Source organism: Crocodylus porosus, unplaced genomic scaffold (genome assembly GCF_001723895.1).
Source record: "Crocodylus porosus isolate Cpor-Errol unplaced genomic scaffold, CroPor_comp1, whole genome shotgun sequence".
NCBI lineage: Eukaryota > Metazoa > Chordata > Crocodylia > Crocodylidae > Crocodylus > Crocodylus porosus.
The window spans coordinates 16,846,709-16,864,580 of NW_017728950.1; the positions used below are offsets into that span (position 1 = coordinate 16,846,709).

Below are 17,872 nucleotides of genomic sequence, written 5' to 3' on the forward strand. Positions count from 1 at the left end.
CATTTTGTTTTACACACTTACATGTTTTACAGTTCCACTGAATGAATAGAAAATGTAACTATTGTGGAGAGAAGCTTAACAAGGAACATCTGCAGCTAGGGAGACTTGTAAATCCCTATGACAGGGAGAGGGAGAAACAGACAAGACACTAGAAGTGCTAAATACATCAAACTACTTTGGAAACAGAAGCTTCCATTTTATTTACTGACCAGTATTTCTTTTCTTACTTATCCCACTACTTTAGCCAGCAAATTCCAATATAAAAAGAATCATCAACAGACAACGAACAAGTATCAACTGCAGTGGTGGCAGCTATATTAATGGACTTGACAGTGTCCCTTCAGCTCCAGAAACTATGGATTAGTCTAAACCACTATTCCTAAATTGGAATAAAAAATACAATAATCTGCCAATATGTCAGTCAGCCATCTGTTTCCCTTCAGTATCATCACCATAAACAGAATTATTATTTTTTTTTTTTAAATCACTTATTTCATACTTCTCTAGTCCTAAAAACGAAGATGTTGGGCAGGGAGAAAAAGCCAGAAGTATTCCGTATGTAAAGATAAAGTCAGACAGTCATCTGATAAACAGATGTTCTAATGACTAGGCTAATACTCCAAGTCTTCAATTTTTCATTGGTCTCTATTTGCCATCAAACTTAAGGCAATAATAAGCATAGCAGTGCACCATACGAAATGTTGAAATAAAGAGTAGAAGGTGATCTTTGATGCATGCACTTTTTTTGTATAGGTCAGTACTGAAAGAAACTAAACTTTTCATTCACATGCAGTGTCAAGTCAGAAATCTAACCCTGACCACAGCCGCTGGAAGACAGAAACTGTCATGGGCTGGGATCCCAAATAGTATCTGCTTCACACAGGGAACATATAAATTAGCCAAACTATCTCACCTTTTGTCAACATCCTGAAATTTTTCTAATGAGGTCGGCAGTCTGCTGAGCAATGACCACAAAAGGCATCTGAAATTTAACGCTGTTTACTACCACAAATGATGTCCAGTATTTGTTACTTTTAATAGCAATTTCTTGTAGTGAGAAGTAATATCTCTAAAAACTGTTAATGAAAACCAGTAGCTGAGTGGAAAACAGTGTTTTGCCTCATGGCAGCTTTGGGTTCAAAAGCAATCTTATGAACTACCTTCTACAAACTGATAATGACAACAAATGTTATGAAATCAACATGCCTCGTCTCTGATGGAGTGCAAAAGAGCAAAGAGGGAAAGAAGCCACTTCCTGTACACCTTGGGGGTTGATGCTCTGTGCTGCAACTTGGAAAACTCTCTTTCCAACTGCAGGAAAAAACTATGGGAATTAAAAGCGATGCTACAGATTTGAAGAGAACTATATTTAAAAAAATGATGCTTAAAGGGTGAAGAGATGAAAGACCTGTAACTGCAGGAGGTGAGATCTTTTATCATACAAATCCTTATTACAGTGGAGGAAGAAAGGTGAGAGTTCCTCCTCAAAGGTCTACAGCCCATGAAACTTCATGCTTATACTTGTCCCATCCTTTAAGCACTTACAAATCCTGGAAAAAATAAGTAAAAGTCCAAATCTAAAAGATTATCCATTTTAACATTTCAAAATGGATTTAAAAATCCGTTTGCAAAGCAAAAAAATGCATCAGCATTGAGTGTATTTTCAAGAATATCACATAGGAAAACTTAAAAGATGACCAGCATACATAGATAGCATACACAGAGTATGTCCATGCTATTTCAGTACCATGCCAGGGAGGCATGCATCTTTCCTGTCCATGCACGCATCTTCCTAAAATGGAAGCAATGTAGCGCAGCACTGGGCACATGCCAAGAAGCTCTTCTTCTTGTCATGTTTCCAGCCACACAAAGCCAAAATGCTCCCACATGGTGAACTACAGTGTGCCCCACTGTAGCACTCCCTGGTGTGGCAGTGAGGTGGTGGAGACATGCCCACAGACCACAGGAGACCATTGGTCACTTTCCTGTTAGTTGTATCTTACTTCAGATCATTTTTACAGCCTTGTTCAAAAGCAGTGTGCAAAAATTAAATCAGGATGAGAAGGGTCAAACTACTGAGAAACATCAGCTATTTGAAGAGTTCCCGAAAGATTTCAAGAGAAGTAAGGAAGCCAGTACCTGTTCTCATGTGGTCAAAAAAAGAAGCATGTCCCCAGATATCTACAAAAGTAACATGAATGGCCCATGTTGGAACATGATGTCAGCCAAAACATTGACTTACAAAAGAAAAATACTGGAGGAACGCATCTGAGACATTTACTGAGGAGCTGACTAATTAGCTCCATAAAAATGTCTCGGCATCTATACGTGCGCCCCTATTAGGGCACAGGAAACTAATAAACTCCACAGCAGGGAAGTGTTTGTAAATACAAGTACTACCCTGCTGCAGAGTTTCTTGTGTGCACCAGCACATGTATAGATGCTGACCTGGCTGGCTGAAGCACAAGGGTGCTTCAGGGAAGGGGCTGCCAGCTGGCTAGTGCTGCACTGAAGCTCCCTCATGCCTCAGCCAGCCCCTCCACAGCACATGGAGCCAGGGGAAGCAGCACCAGGCTGGCAGGCTGGTCCCAGGGCCCCCTGCCAGCTGGGACTGCTGCAACCAGGCTCTACATGCTGCACATCATTAAACTCTGGAGCTGATTGCTCCGGAGTTAATGGCTCCCAGGAGCACATTCAAATGGTATGTCCAGAAGCAAAAAACTCCAGAGCAATAAGCTCCAGAGTTTATTTATTATGTGTACCAATTGCATGTGTGGATGCACCTGAGAACTGAATTAAATCCAAAAATGCCAAAAGATACCGATACTCTTTTGTGAAGGAGAAAAAACAGGCGCTTTCTTCTGAGCACACGAGTCAAGTTGTACATAGGAATTTGCACAGCCAAAGATTAACAATTTTAATTCAAAATAGAAAGAGTAAAAGAACCTTAATTTATAGACTATCAAACTTCTTTCTTCCCCTATTATAAAAGGAATGCATCTTTTTTGTCACAATAGGAAGTGGAAAGACCTTTGCAGAAACCAGATGGTTGTACACAGAAGGGTTTCTCTGCGTATGTTAGCGGAGCCAAGCAAGAACCCTCTTTTTCATGAAGGATATTTAAAAAATATGGCTCTGTATTTAAAATTTGATGAAAAATTAAGACAACAACCTTCCTGTGAAAAAGGTGTGCCTCGTTACTTTCTGTAAGAAATTATTTTTGATTCCAGTGGAATCTCAGTATTTTCATCTCAGTGCCTCAAGCACAGAGACGGGCCCAACAAATGACTGACGCAACAGGCCACTCTGACAGTCGTATATATATTGTGTATGTATCAGTTCCTCTTTTAATGTGAATCTTAACTAGGTTCTATGGGCATCTAGCTATACACAGGAGGGGGAGAAGGGGGGGGCAGCAGTTAAAGCACCCCTGCCACCAGTTTGAATTGCAGGGACACTGAACACACATGACAATGAGGCTGCTGAAGTGTTCTAAATAGAACACTCCGGTGGACTTGATTAATATACTTAGAACACACTGGAGCAGGCGTCCTGCACATGTACAGGCGCCCTTTATAAATAAATGGACTGCTAGTGCAGGGATGTCTAGCCAATGTATACACTTATAAGCACTTTGATTCTAGTCGCTACATTTTATACTCACACAAACGCACATTAAAAACCTTAAAAAGGAGTAAGTTATACAGTAGGAGGCCCAGAAAACCAACAGAAGTGATATTTAATATTGTTCTATAAAAATCCTAAAAGTGTAAATAAATACGTCTCAAAACAATTTCTTTGTGAATTAAGGGAATAACACCTTTAAATGAATAGCTGGTCAATAAAATTACAATTAAAAGTAACCAAATATTTTGCTTTTCCCTGACCTTCTTTGGGGCTTCACCTTCACAAAAATCAAGCTTCAGCAAACGGTTGCCTATCTAGTATATGGATTCCACACTACCATAAAAATGATACTGTGGAGCTTAATAAATAAGTGATGGATACATTAGATATTAAAGATTTGTGGCTTTTGTTCTGTAAAACATCTGAGGAAAAACTATTATGACCCATGTATAAACAAGTTATTGCTATTTGGGTTGTTACTTTTATATTCCCCAAGAGACTCAAATAATTTTTAGACCTGAAACTTTACTTATATCACCACTGTGTCTTACAAACAAAATAGCTCATGAAGCAAACTTTTCCACCCTGAGCTTGCCTGAGTACAGTCAATTAAATATCAGAAAAAATACAAACACGCTGGTTTAACCTTCATCTCTGCTAAGCAGCATGTTATGTTTGACCAATCAGAACTTTGCACTCGGGTGAGATGTTTAGGTCCAGAGTACACAATTATTTTCTGGTACCCACATAAGTTAAAATTAACTTGCATTTTTGACCAAGTAACCTGTGAGTGGCAGGAGGTTTTCTGCTAAGTAAATACACATAAAATGCGGAAAACCGTGCCTACATTAATTTGTACTTTGGTACCACATTTAATAAAAAATGTTCTGTTAAATGTATTGTGAAATAGTTCCAAAAATGCACATACTTTTTCATGTAATTTGAAAAAGTTTTGGTATAATTTACATATTTTCCTTTTTCCTGTGGTGGGTTAATTTTTAAAACCATCATGGGCAATTACTATTTGAAAGCCCAAGAAGCTATATAAAATGTGCTGAAAAAATACTGATTACTTACCTGTACAATACTGAAATATTAATTGCATTATTATTACTGACTTATTAATTGAACTTTTGAGAAAACAAGAAAAGAAATACAAGCTAACATTAGCAATTTCTTATTTTACTGTGCACAAACTGTATTGCATGCATGGCCTGGTATATTTGTTACCCAAGAGGCACAGAACATTCTGTTGAAGAAATGTATACTTTATAATGGCACAGCATACAGGCTGTGGTTCTCAAGAAAGGAAAATGATCAATCAAATAAAATGCAGAACTGGTTTTGAACAGTTACCTACTGAACTTTTAAAAATATAAACTACTTCCACCCTATAATAAATATGACGTGCAAAAAACAGTGTGATCTGCAGATCGGCTGTGACAACCATGTTCTGTACCATTCTTTTACCACTGAATTGAAACAGCATGAATAGCATTTTTTGGTGAAATCTCTCAAGCATGGGCAACTACATTAAGCTCTTAAATCAAAACACTGAGGTAGTGTGAGTTATAATCTTTTTATCAAATGAGAACAGTAACTACAGAACGTATATATAAGAAAAACACAATTTTGTATCAGAAGTTACCAGAGACAGGGAGCAGATCGTTTAAAAAAGGGAAAAGAAGGAACTTTCCTAGTTTCTTCCTTCCTCTACAAATCATTACAAATATATTGGACAGTAGTGCTAATCACTTGACCACTAATCCTAAGGGAACAATCAATGAGTCCATATATTATCAAGAACGCCCCTTCGCACACACAAATCTGTGGGTATCAAACAGAAAACTAGAACACTAGAGATGATGTTACATGTATTTTTGATTCAAAAGGCTAGTGAAGACAAACTGCTCCAGCTGGCCTTACTGTGTTGAATCAGCATCTCTGAAGGCAATGATTACTCTCAGTGACTGACAGAGGACGCTGCTCCTGGAAAAAGTCTCACTGTAATAAGCGACTAGAATGCAAAGGAAAAGGGAAGAGGATTGTGAAGTACACTTTTTCAGACATTGGTGCCAGAATGCATTGTCCTAGTAATAAAACAACCATCATCACGATGCGTGGTCAATATTCTAAATTCATAAACTTCACAAGACTTTTTTTTTTTTAATGACCTGCTCATAACAAACAAGTCAATTCTTTTACCCAGGACACCTCCAATGACTTTCCTGAGTAATAATCTGAAAACTTCTTTTGAAAGAATACCAAAAAGCTACATGTAATAACCTTTATATTAGTGATATACAAGATGTGCATTAACTGTTCACTATTTAACACACATCTTGTATATCACTAATATAAAGTTTTAGAAAACCTGGAGTCTTAGTATACCCAAGTTGTTTACACTGGCTGCATCAACACATGCACTTTACTGCAGGGTTGACTAATTAGCTCTGCAGTAATGTGTCACAGTCTATGTATGCGCTGGTATTAGGGCACAGTAAATTAACTAACTCTGTTGTAGGATAATACTGTCAGGGACAGAACTATCCTATGGCAGAGTAATTTACTCCACCAGAATGCACATGAAGACAGTGACAGGGGCTAGCTAAGGCACAAAGGTGTTAAACTGCAGGGGCTGTCAGCCACCTAGCACCATACTGTAGCAACCCCATGCCCCAGCCAGTCCCTCTGCCACATGACACTGCCACCTGAAGCCCGGGACTGACCCTCCACGTTCCTTGCAAGCCTGGGGCTGCTCCGCCCCGGCTCAAAGTGCTGTGGTCCCAGGCACATGTGTAGACAGTGTCCGGGAGCAGCTGACTCCAGCATGAACTACACCAAAGTTTATTTCTTCACACTAACAGCACATATACATGAACCCACTGACTGTGAAAGTTATTCTCTCCTCCTGTTGTATTTTTCTTGGCTTTGATTCCAAGTTTCCTTATTTCTCAAATTCTACATGTAAATGCTGTTTTTCAATACCCACTTCATTTTCCTTGTACACAACATTTAACTATTAGAGCCCTGTGTTGTTTCTTTTCTCATCTTCCAAATGCTGTTTGCATCTTTTCCTTTTTATGCATTTCTTAGTATTACTTTAACAATTCAATTATTTCTGAATCCCCCCTTCTTTTTCTTTTCAAACTCTTGGAGTAAACATACTTTGACACTTGCAAAGCTTCATGCATGTCTAGCAACATTCAAACAACTGTATTATAATTATATGCTAGATAAGGGAAGCCAACCTGCAGCACACTTGCCATAGGTGGTACAGGTAGCCTATGTGTGGGGCACATGACAGACAGGGGCAGAGCAGAAAATAGAGCAACAAATCAGAGCACAGGAAACGAAGTAGAAAGCAGAGCAGCAGAGCAGGCAGGGGAAGGGGATCTGAGTAGCATTTGGGGATGGTGCAGGGCTAATTTGTGACCAAAAAGGTACTAAATCATATTTTGTGGCTGTTGTTCACTTAATAATGTCCTCCTTTGGTTTTTGCCACCTTGAATTTTATCTACTAGTTTCTCTTTATTTTCATTTATGCTACTGATATCAATGTCATGCTAGCCAGTTCTCTCCATCAGCTCCTTTCCTTTATTCAGTGTTATCTACAGATAAGTACTGACCTTCGCTGACAGAAGTTCCACAGTCTTCAATGTTCAAAATGATATCTTCATCTTTGTCATCTTTATCATATTCCAAAAGCATCCAACTCTCTAAGTTATCACTTTCAGAAACTGTGCTTTCCTTCTCTTCCTCTGCCTCCCCATTTGAGCTATCTTCTATTACCAGAATTTCTTGGATCATGGAAGCCCCAACAGAAATTGAATTAGATTTCACATGCGCCATTTTCTCTTTGCATGAAGTTTCTGCCACCAATCTGTTAGAAGCCATAGAATTATGTTTAGAAGCTCTGGCACGGTTCCTTGTGGAGTTTCCTGGACAATTAGATCTTTTATTTGGTAATAATGATGTTGCTGTCTTCTTCACTTTACTTTTGTAAATGCTGTCTTCATCGGCTGTGTCAGACAAGATAATGACCTCAGGACCATCTGAAATCTGAATGAAATCACTGTCTGACAGTTCAATAATATTCTTTTCCCAAGCCAGTTTATTGGTCAAAAGTGAACTTTGACCTTCTTTCTTGACAGAGCCCACTTGCTCATTCTCTTCCTGTCCATTGATTTCCCCAAGATTCTGAGCATAGTGGACCTGGCTATAGAGATGAAATTCTACTTCGCTGTCCACACTCAGTTCGCTAGATGACTCTTCACGATAAAGGTCATCTTCATACCCTTCTTCATACGCATCTAGGTCTTCATACCCATCAAACATTTTGGAAAGAAAGTTGACCAGTATCTACAAAAAAATAAAACATCTCATTACTAAGACCAAGAAAATGAGTCCAGAAACTTCCTGAAAATGCAACACCTTTTCCCCATGAAAGTTAATGAGGTTTCACATATAGACAGAAAGCTATTATCACAGAAAAAAAAATTGTAATCCCAAACAGATTTTACAGTAGGAAAAACATTAATTTGAAGAGTCACAATAGCAAACTTTACTGTTTAGACTGCACCTCTTTTTTCATTTTAACCTCATCCATTTTGACTCTTGACAAGATTTAAAACATCCCCAGCTCCTTATAAGTAATCAACTTTGGGCAGGAAAAATCCAGCTCACAGTTCCAGGCACCCTGCTGAACTCTGGACCCAGAAGCAGTCGACACCACCTCCAGTTCTGGTTAATGTAATCAGTCACCTTTATGCAGTGCTGTGAGCACATTAATTCATTCTACATCTCAACAGACGCAGGAAGAAGATGCCCAATACTGCAGAAATATTTGGGAGTAGAACAGTTGCTTAGCTGGGAATTCTTTGAACATCAGGACAAAGTTCCAAAATTCAGAACTGTCCTAGAAAAACATGGGGCCGCTGGTCACTTTACCCATAATTTTCCTACACTGAGTTGGGAGCCAAGAAAATACTGAGTTTTATACTCAGTTCTTCCACTGGCTGGTATTAATTTTGTGTATTGCACAGTCACTATTACTCAACATTAGCAATGCCTCACAGCTGTTCCTGAAAAGACAGACAAGTATCATTCACCCCTTTTCACAAACGTGATAAGTAAGAAGCTACCCAAGGCCACTTTTGGCAGAGCTAGGAATAGAACCAGTGAGCACACCTGCCTCTCTGAACAAACATAACAGATATTTACCACTAGCCAACACCTCCTCCAGTGCCCACAGTGGAAACCATGGTTCGATTCACCAGCAAACAACTGTGAGACCCACTAACAGAGTATGGGCAATATAATCCCCAACAGTGGCTAGTTCATATAGGAAACAACAGGCTCCTAATGTTTACCTCTTCAGCTCTGTACTGTGAATTGAAAAGCCCCTACTTTCCAACTACACTGATATTGTTTTTTGGAGGGAAAAAAAGGGAAATTACACACAAAAGCTCTGATGATAAAGTGCTGGAGCTGCTAAATACTGAAAGGTTAGAAATGCTTCTCTCTTCTCCCCCTAGCAATTCCTCCATCTTAAGCCTGGCATTTCCTCACTTTCTTCCCACAAATCCACACTTCCTCATACCACCTACAGTCTTGATTTTATACCATTACCTCACTAGATGGCCCTTCTCCCATCTTGGATCCCTATGGTTCTGCTGCACAGTGCACCTAAAGTGGGGGTCACTAGAAGAACCACAGCCAGGCAGTGATGTGGGAAAGAACTTAGTTGGAGGTGCCTGGGGGTACTAAAACCACATAGGCAGCATGGAAGTGCCAAGAACCTCTGGATTAAGGCATCAGCACTTGCAAAATATGACAGAAGCTCAGTGCTGCATGCAGTCCTAGAAAAGTAAATGTCTTGGCACAGGTAACCAGCTCATCTGGTTCACTAGCACATCTTCTGCACCAAAGCACTGGCACATCACATGCACTTCTGGCACTGCTGCCTAAGTAGATTAGGAGCAAAGCCAAAGGAAGCCTTTGTATGGCCAAGTCACCACACAGAGGTGCTAGCTCCTCCCATATCCTAAACTACCTACAAATCTGCAACCCCAGGGGATGTTTTTCTTCCCCACAACTCCCTGGCTCAGCATCCTGTGCACCCCAAACCCTAACCTCTATAGATGGTTTCTGGGTTTTCTTGGGGGGGGGCAGAAGTAGAGTTTGTGATTTTAGCAATAGGAGTCCAGGAAAAAAAAACACTAAAGAAAACATGACAAAATTTAAAAATGGAGCATTTTTAATATGTTCTACATGTTTCACTAAAAATATGACCTGGAAAATTAAATTGTTCCTGCAGAGTTACTGCCCCTAATTTGGAGGAAAAAAAATTATTCATTTGTGTGTCAAGAGAGAGATCAATGTTACATGGTAAGCAGAGCAAACAGGATTTTACAATTCATAGAATATGGCCTTCTAAAATATCATAAGAACCCAAGGAATTAAAACCCCAGAACAATGGCATAAAATAGTACCCAAGTTTTTGTTCAAGTTCTTAGCACTTTCTCTACACTGATAGAAAGTGGCTAAGGTCTTGGCTAAATACAGATACCAGAAATTCATATCTAGGATCTTGTATTTAGTTTTTATTTTATGGTAGCACAAGAGACCCAAGATCTCATTATGCTAGGATACTGTATACATGCATAAGGACAAGAGAGTCCTTGTTTCAGAAGCTTTTAGTCTATGGTGCCAAGTCAGAATTAATTTGAAAAAGGAAGTACCCAATATATGCACAAGTTTTTGCAAAAAATAAATGTAACACTAACAAAAATTGTAAACCAGGTCTTAAATGTAAAACACAATACTTATGTCCATTGAACAAGGGTGTCTACACCTTCTGTACTCTAAATGTACACTCACAATGCTTTACCTACTTCAGTTGAGTTCTATTACTATTATTCAGCATCACCCACTCAGATACTGAGGTCACTTCAAAAACCCAGTCCAAAGAGGAGGTCAGTGTCAGAACAAACCATTTTACAGCCCTGTTAGCTCTTCACACCTAACCGAGCTGTTTTCTAGCCTGGTGCTAGAGCCTGCATCCATTTGACATTTTTCAACATTCAGATAAATGACACTTTAACGTGCTAGCGCAACAACTTATGTCCCCCATGACAAAGACAAAATTATTTGTAGACCTCTTGAGAACACCCTAATAGAAAGTCCTATTTACCAACAGCAGTGATCCTTAACCAGGGTGCCAAGGCGCTCTGGGGTGCAGGTACAGGGGGTGCAATCCAACATGAGTACTGTTCAGAGTACCAACATAATTCACAAGATAAACCTAGAGATTTCAAATAGGAACCCATAATGTTAAAAACATTATGACCTGTTGTAGGCTTTCTGACTTCTGTAACAGAAAAATTGCTCTATTTTATTTCCATACTCAAAAAGCAAGGGAAAGTAGAGCTGGCATTTTTCAAGGGTGCCTTGAGTCTGATAAGGGGTGTCATAGTCTAAAAAGGTTGAGAACCACTGACTTCCAGAATCAGCGCGTTGATAATTTGGTAAAACCATACAACCATCTCTTGATAACTAGGCTCGATGCAGTGAGTACTATAGAGAAGTGGATCACAGCCAAAAACATGAGCTCAAACTGAGACTGTTAGATCTCATGGCAGTCTTTGACACTTGGAGGTGAGCCCACAGCACCTTGTGATTCGTACAATAACAAGGATGAGTAATTCACATTATGCCATGGGTCAGCAATATTTTGGAGGCAGCTTTAACAGAGCTTAGCTCTGAACATGGGCCACTTCTAGCCTGGCCTACATTGTGGGAGGAAGCAGTGGCTGCAACAATGCTGACACCGCCGCTCCATCCCAACACCTGGCCATCATGCAGGTGAAGTCCCCAGCAGAATCCCCCGCCCCTCCCCCCAGCTTCACAGGTTGGACAAAATGGCTCTGGGCAGGCAGTAGATGCCAACCCTACATATGCTCTTTCATTCTGTTCTCTCAGCCACCCAGAAGGTTTGAATAGATATTTGTTCCTTTGTCTTGAGTTCCAGAATACAGAGTATTGTAGGGCAAATCTTATCTCCTTTTTTTCTTCTGCATGCATGTCAGGCAACGAGAGAGATGAGAAATTATCAATAGTACAATAATCATAGAAAAACAGGGCTGGAAGGGATGTCAGAAGGCCATTTAGTCCAACCTCCTGCTCAAGGCAGAATCACCACTGTTTAAAAGACACCTGACAACTGCCGAACATAAAACACTTTAAACTACCAATAACAAAATTCCACATTCTCTTGGCATTTGTTCTAATGCTTAGCCTCAGAATTCTTCATAACATCCAACCTAAATCTCCCCTCTTCCATTATTTCTTGTCCTGTTCTCCACAGAACCTGAGAATAGTTGATCACCATCCGATTTATAATAATCCTTTTCGTATTTACAGACCATTATCAAATACCCTTTTAGGTTTTTTTCCTCCAGATTGGAACAACTGGGACTGTTTAGTCTTTCACGTCTTTCATTTTTGTAGGTTTCTTACTAGCTTTGTCGCTCTCTTCTGAACTTTTTCTAATCTACCTACATCTTTCTTGAAACCTAGTGCCCCAGCTGGACACAGTACCCCAGATGAGGTCTCCCCAGTAGTGAATAAGGGGGGGAAATTGCTTTCCAGGACTGACACGCCTGTTTATACATACCAGTACACTATATGCTTTTTGGAAACAGTACTATATTGTCCAATGTGAATCACACTCAGTTTGTGTACCACTGTAATGTCTAGGTCCTTTTTTGCAGTACTGCAACCTGGGCAGTTGTTCCCCACCTTGTATTTGTGCATTCGATTGTTCCCTCTGAAATTAGGTACTTTGTTCTTGTCCTCATTCAATTTCATCTGATTTATTTCAGGCCATGTTTCCAATATAACAAAACCACATGACTTATAAACCTATTCTCTATGGTGCCTTATAGGAGCACAGAAAAATATGGCTGGAAGAGACCTCATCCAGGTCAGCCACATGAACAAGGCAAGAACATCCCTGAGTAAACCATCCCAGTAAAGTGTATATCCAACCTACTCTTGACAACTTCTAGGGATGGGGACTCCACACCTTCTCTAGGTGACTCATTCCAATTCTTGACCACCCTAATAACCAGAAAGTTCCTTCTAGCTGCCAACCTAAATTTCCCCTGCTGAAGCTTGAGGCTGTTGTGCTTCTTGTCCAGTCCCCTACAGCCACAAAGAAAAGCTCATCGCCATTTCAGCCTTCAGGTATTCAGACTGTTACTAAATACCCCTTCAATCTTCTCTTCTCCAGGTTAAGTAACCTTAGTACTTCCAGCCTTTCTTTATAAATATTTCTTCCCAAGGTTATAATACTTTTTGTTGCTCTCTGTTGGACTCTATAATCCGTTCACATTCTTCTTGAAGACCAGGACATAACACTGGAGACAGTACTCCAGGTCAGGCCTCACTATTGCCAAATAAAGTATAAGAATCACCTCCTCTGATTCACAAGTGACACTCCTGTTAATACAATCCGCTATACTATTGGCTTCTTTTGCAACAAGAGCACACTGTAAGTTCATATTCAGGTTATGGTCTACTGTAACCTCCAAGGTCCTTCAGCTCTGCAGAGAAGCCTAGCCAGTCATTCCCAGTCTGTATCTGTGCATGCAATTATTTCATCTCAAGTGCAGAACTTTGCATTTGTCCTTGTTTAATTTCATCCTGGTGGTTACAGACCATGTTCCCAACCTTCCTGTTTCCTCTTATTTATCTAGCACCTCTCAGGTAAGTTTAGCTTTTTTCCCATAAAGAGCTTGCTATACTTTGAAGTTGGAAAGAGTCTTTTAAGTGTGGCAGATAAAAGTAGGGTCCCCTCCCAACTCTGCAGTCAGCTATAGCTCAAAGCTTCACAAAGCAATAACCTACAGAACTGACAGACGTTTTGAGTTATAGTGTCCCACACTACATAAAATCAGCCTGTCAGCAATAAAACTGACATGTCAATTTTATTCAGCTGCTGGTGCTTAGAATGATCAGAGACACTTATTCTCTACTGTTCTCATTAGGCTTAGTGAAAAACAAGGTTTGAGAAAGGAAAGTCTTGTGCCCCGACAGAAGACTGAGGAGGCAGAAGAGCAGCACACCTCTACAGCAGTCAGAAGGCCCTGAGAGGATAGGACTTTTGTAGACTTCTCAGGTTTTTCCTTTATTTTTCCCTTTCCCTCCTGCTTTTACTTACTCTCTTTGGTAATGTTATAGGCTGCATTTAAGAGGACAGAAAAAAAACAAACTTATGCTGTGCATTTTTATGGCGTATGGACAAGAGAAGGGGATAGCCATCTGCTGTTTTCTAGGCATGAACAGCAGAAAAGCTACTGTAAAAACAAAACAAAACAGTAGCTTAAGGAAACTGCACAAATTCTGTATGATTTCCATTTCAGATTAAATTACTAAAATTTGGATAACAGCCCTTCTAGGCCAGGCTAATAAAGTCTTTGTTCCATTTTAATATGTACCTAATTAATAGGCTAAGGTAACTATACAGTTCACATACCATCAATTACTCCTGTTAGGTACTGCATACCTGCAGCTGTCATAATATTGATTCAAGCTGCTGAACTGAATAGGCGATTTTGGGATTTAAAATAACAAAATTTAGTACCTGAGACAGACATCTATAAATTCAAACAAATCATCAACCAAATATTTTTAAATTAAAACACTGATATGTTATTTAAATGGAAGTAATTTGTAGCCATCCCACACCAGAACTAACACCCTTCCTTTGTGAAAGTGACACAGGGTGTACTGAGGGGCTGTCAACACAGACAGACTATGTTGGAGTAGGGGAGGGCAAGCATGAACTTAAAACACTTTGGATGTTGGGGAATGTCTCTTCTACAATAACAGCGTCCGGACAGGGTGCCATTCCAAAATAGCTGTTTGGAATAAATTAATCCCATCAGTGGCTTGTGTAGATAAGGCATGATAAGTGCCTTTCCCTCCAGTACCATGTAGGCAGAGGACACCACTCGGCTGACCACAGGGGTAACCTAACTTGCCGCCACGGCTGCTTCTGTGCTAACAACAAGGTGGCTTTGGAAAGGCCGAGCACTCATTCCGCAACATTACTGTCTCCTGGCACATTCACAGTTTATTCTGAAGGTGGAAAACCATTCCCAGCACCTCCAAGGCTACTTGAACAAACAGAAACCGGGTCTTTTAAAGCCATGGCACTTAAAACAACCAAGCACACTGTTTAAAAATAAAAAAATCACCAGCTGCCCCTGTGCCACCCCCGAGGGGCTCCAGCCCGGCCATCGCAGTCTGACAGACACTTAGGGCTGTGGAAAGGCTGCTTGGCTGGGCGGGCAGCTGCGTCCCCGCCGCCCGCGGGCTGCAGGCAGGAGCCCGGCTCCGCGCCCGGCCGGGACCTTCTCGCACCCCAGCGGCGCCCCGCGCCCGCCCGCCAGTACTCACTGCCGGTGCCACCAGGAAGCGCCAACCAGGAAGCCCCGCGGCCGGAACACGCGCTGGCCTCCCCGCCCCACCCGGCCCGCGCTTCCGGCCCGCGCAGCGGTAAGGGGGGGCGCAGAACTACAGCTCCCGGCATGCAGAGGGGCGACGTGCACGTCCTTGCGCCTGCTGCGGGCCTAATATAGCCTCGCGGGGGCGGGGCGTGCTGGGGCGCGGTGTTGTCAGGTGCGGGGCGGTTACCGTATTTGTGCGATAACTTCGACCCTTGTAGGATGTACAGACAGGAATAGAAAAAGCGTTCGAAGGGTACGGTAGTTGATGCGGCAGATGCAAAACCCAAGTCACTCTCAGGGAGCCTTCACTGAGGTTTGGGTTGGCTGTCAGCCCTTTCTTATGAGGGCTTACCTTGAAATAAAGAAGTGTTTTTTCTTGTTTGTTTGGGGGTTGTTGTTTTTTTGGGGGAGGGGGTTTGTGTGCTTCAACTTTGATGCCCCAGTTCTCATTCACTCACTCACTGGCGACTTATAGACAGCAATATAAGGTAAATAAGAAGAGTTCTTTACAGACTTCTTTGCATATTTATTTGCACATTATTTCAGCATGCAATCGTTTTTCAGCAAATTTGATAATTTTGGGCTTCCAATAATTTCATATTTAAGTCCTGGCAACACTCATGCCAAGGCCACGACACTTGAGGGGCGCTGGTGGAAACCAGCCCGCCTTGCGGCTGCAGGCTCTTAGCTTGTGTCTGGTTGGTGCCAGCAGCTGCCTTAGCAGGGCGTGCTTGATTGCGCTCCCAGAAGGCACTGCCTTGAGGCCAGGGGGAGTACCCTGAGGGTGACCTTGTGCCCCCTGTAGTTCTGGCTCCAGCCAGAGTTTCAAACTAAGCAGCTGCTGTGGCTGCAGCACTTCAAGTCAGGCAGCGCTGGGGGAGCCACCTGAGTTCATGGCTCATTGTCATGTCCTTGATCCCTTCTACCCACCCCGCCAACAGCCCTCTCTTTTTTAATGGTCTTGATGTTCCACCAATCAAGCCATCCCTTTGTTCTGCCATCCTGTGTCTGTTCCTGCTCCTGGTAATGGAGCTTCTATTTCACAGCCCAGCAGACTGTTTTTAACTCATTCCAACGATGCAATATTTCTTTTCACTTCAATCTTAATTTGAATATTACAGCCCTAGGCCCTCAGCATATGAGTAAATCTTCTAGTTTAATTTTAACTGAGAAAAAAATGGGTGTTGTTTTCTAGGTGATGATGTATATCTCAGGTTCTACATCCCCCTTTTCAAAATTCTAGATCTGCTCATGCTTGAGGCACTTTTTTTTTTTCTTCCTTCCTAAGCTGCCATTTTCTTTAAGGCATCTCTGAAGACACTGCCCCATCGCACCCGATGTGGAGTGCAGCTGGCAAGGGCCAAAAAGGCAATAAAAAAGGATTCTACAAGTATATTAAAAGTAAGGGGAAGACCAGAGAGCCCACAGGTCCCTTGTGGAATGTGGGAGGCATCTAGTCACAGACAATGCAGAGAAGGCTGAAGTATCTTAACACCTTTTTTTACTTCAGTCTTTACAAATAGGGGCAGATACCAGAAGGCAAGTGCAATTTTCAGTAAATATAGGGAAGGGAATAAACAGCCTAGAGTAGTAGAAGAACAGGTTACCAGTGACTTAGAGAAGCTCCACGCTTTCAAGTTGGCGGGGCTGGATGGGATGCGCCCTAGGGTACTGAAGGCATTGGCTGAGGTAATGAGCCATTGGCTATCCTTTTTGGGAATTTGTGGAGATTGGGTGAAGTTCTGGATGACTGGAAAAGGGCAAATAGAGTGCCCAGCATCTTTAAGAAAGGGAAGAAGGAGGATCTGGGTAACTATAGACCAATCAGCCTGACATCAGTACCTGGAAAGATCATGGAGCAAGTCCTCAATTGACCTGTTGGGAAGCACCTAGAGAAGAACAAGGCAATTAAGAGCAGCCAGCGTGGATTCATCAGGAACAAGTTATGCCTGATCAACCTGATTTTTTCACAGTAAGATAACAGGCTCTGTGGATGGGGGAGGGCAGTGGATGTCATATGCCCTGATTTTAGCAAGGATGCTGACAATGTCTTCCATAGCATTCTCATTAACAAGCTGAGGAAAGACAAACAGTGCCAGGTACATAAACAGCCAGTTGGATCATTGTATTCACCAAGTAGTCTTCAACAGCTCAATGTCTAATTGGGAGGAGGTATCAAGTAGGGTTCCCCAGGGGTCTGTCCTGAGTCCAGTGTTGTTTACCATCTTCATTAAAGTTTGGGATGATAGGATTGAGTACTTGCTTACAAGTTTGTAGATAGCACGAAATTTGCAGACTGGATTTGCAGACACTTTGGAGGGCAGAGCTAGGATCCAGATAGTCCGGAAAAAATTATCTGCAATCACTCGGATCAGATTCAGCAAGAACAAGTGCAAAGTCCTGACTTGGGATGAAATAATTGCATGCACAAATATAGAGGGATAAATATAAAGAGGATAGTTTTCTGGTTATTAAGGTGACCAAGCATTGGAACAGGCCACCTAGAGAAATGTGTGGAATCTACATCCTTGGAAGTTTTCAGGAGCAGTTTATAGTTTATAGTTTCTAGGGTTGGAAGGGACCTGAGCAGATCATCTAGTCCGACCCCCTGCCATGGCAGGAAAGAGTACTGGGCTTAAACGACCCCAGCAAGATGTTCATCTAACCTCCTCTTAAACACCCCTAGGGTAGAAGCCAGCACCACTTCTCTTGAAAGTTGGTTCCAGACC

General features: G+C 41.5%; 1 protein-coding gene and 1 long non-coding RNA gene across 2 annotated transcripts in view; one reads left to right on the plus strand and one right to left on the minus strand.

Moving 5' to 3' along the window:
- ZCCHC7 (zinc finger CCHC-type containing 7) overlaps window positions 1–15,152 on the minus strand; it is a 194,856-nt gene extending 179,704 nt beyond the window's left edge. The window contains exons 1-2 of the mRNA XM_019555084.1: window positions 15,094–15,152; window positions 7,257–7,989 (exon numbers count right to left, since the gene is read on the minus strand). Coding sequence (XP_019410629.1) covers window positions 7,257–7,965 — 709 coding nt within the window. The 5' untranslated portion in view covers window positions 7,966–7,989; window positions 15,094–15,152. The remainder of the gene's footprint in view (window positions 1–7,256; window positions 7,990–15,093) is intronic.
- Window positions 15,153–15,285: 133 nt separating this feature from the next.
- The window catches only part of LOC109323776, a 15,268-nt gene continuing 12,681 nt past the window's right edge, over window positions 15,286–17,872 (plus strand). The window contains exons 1-2 of the long non-coding RNA XR_002104757.1: window positions 15,286–15,396; window positions 16,449–16,533. This is a non-coding gene — a long non-coding RNA (uncharacterized LOC109323776). The remainder of the gene's footprint in view (window positions 15,397–16,448; window positions 16,534–17,872) is intronic.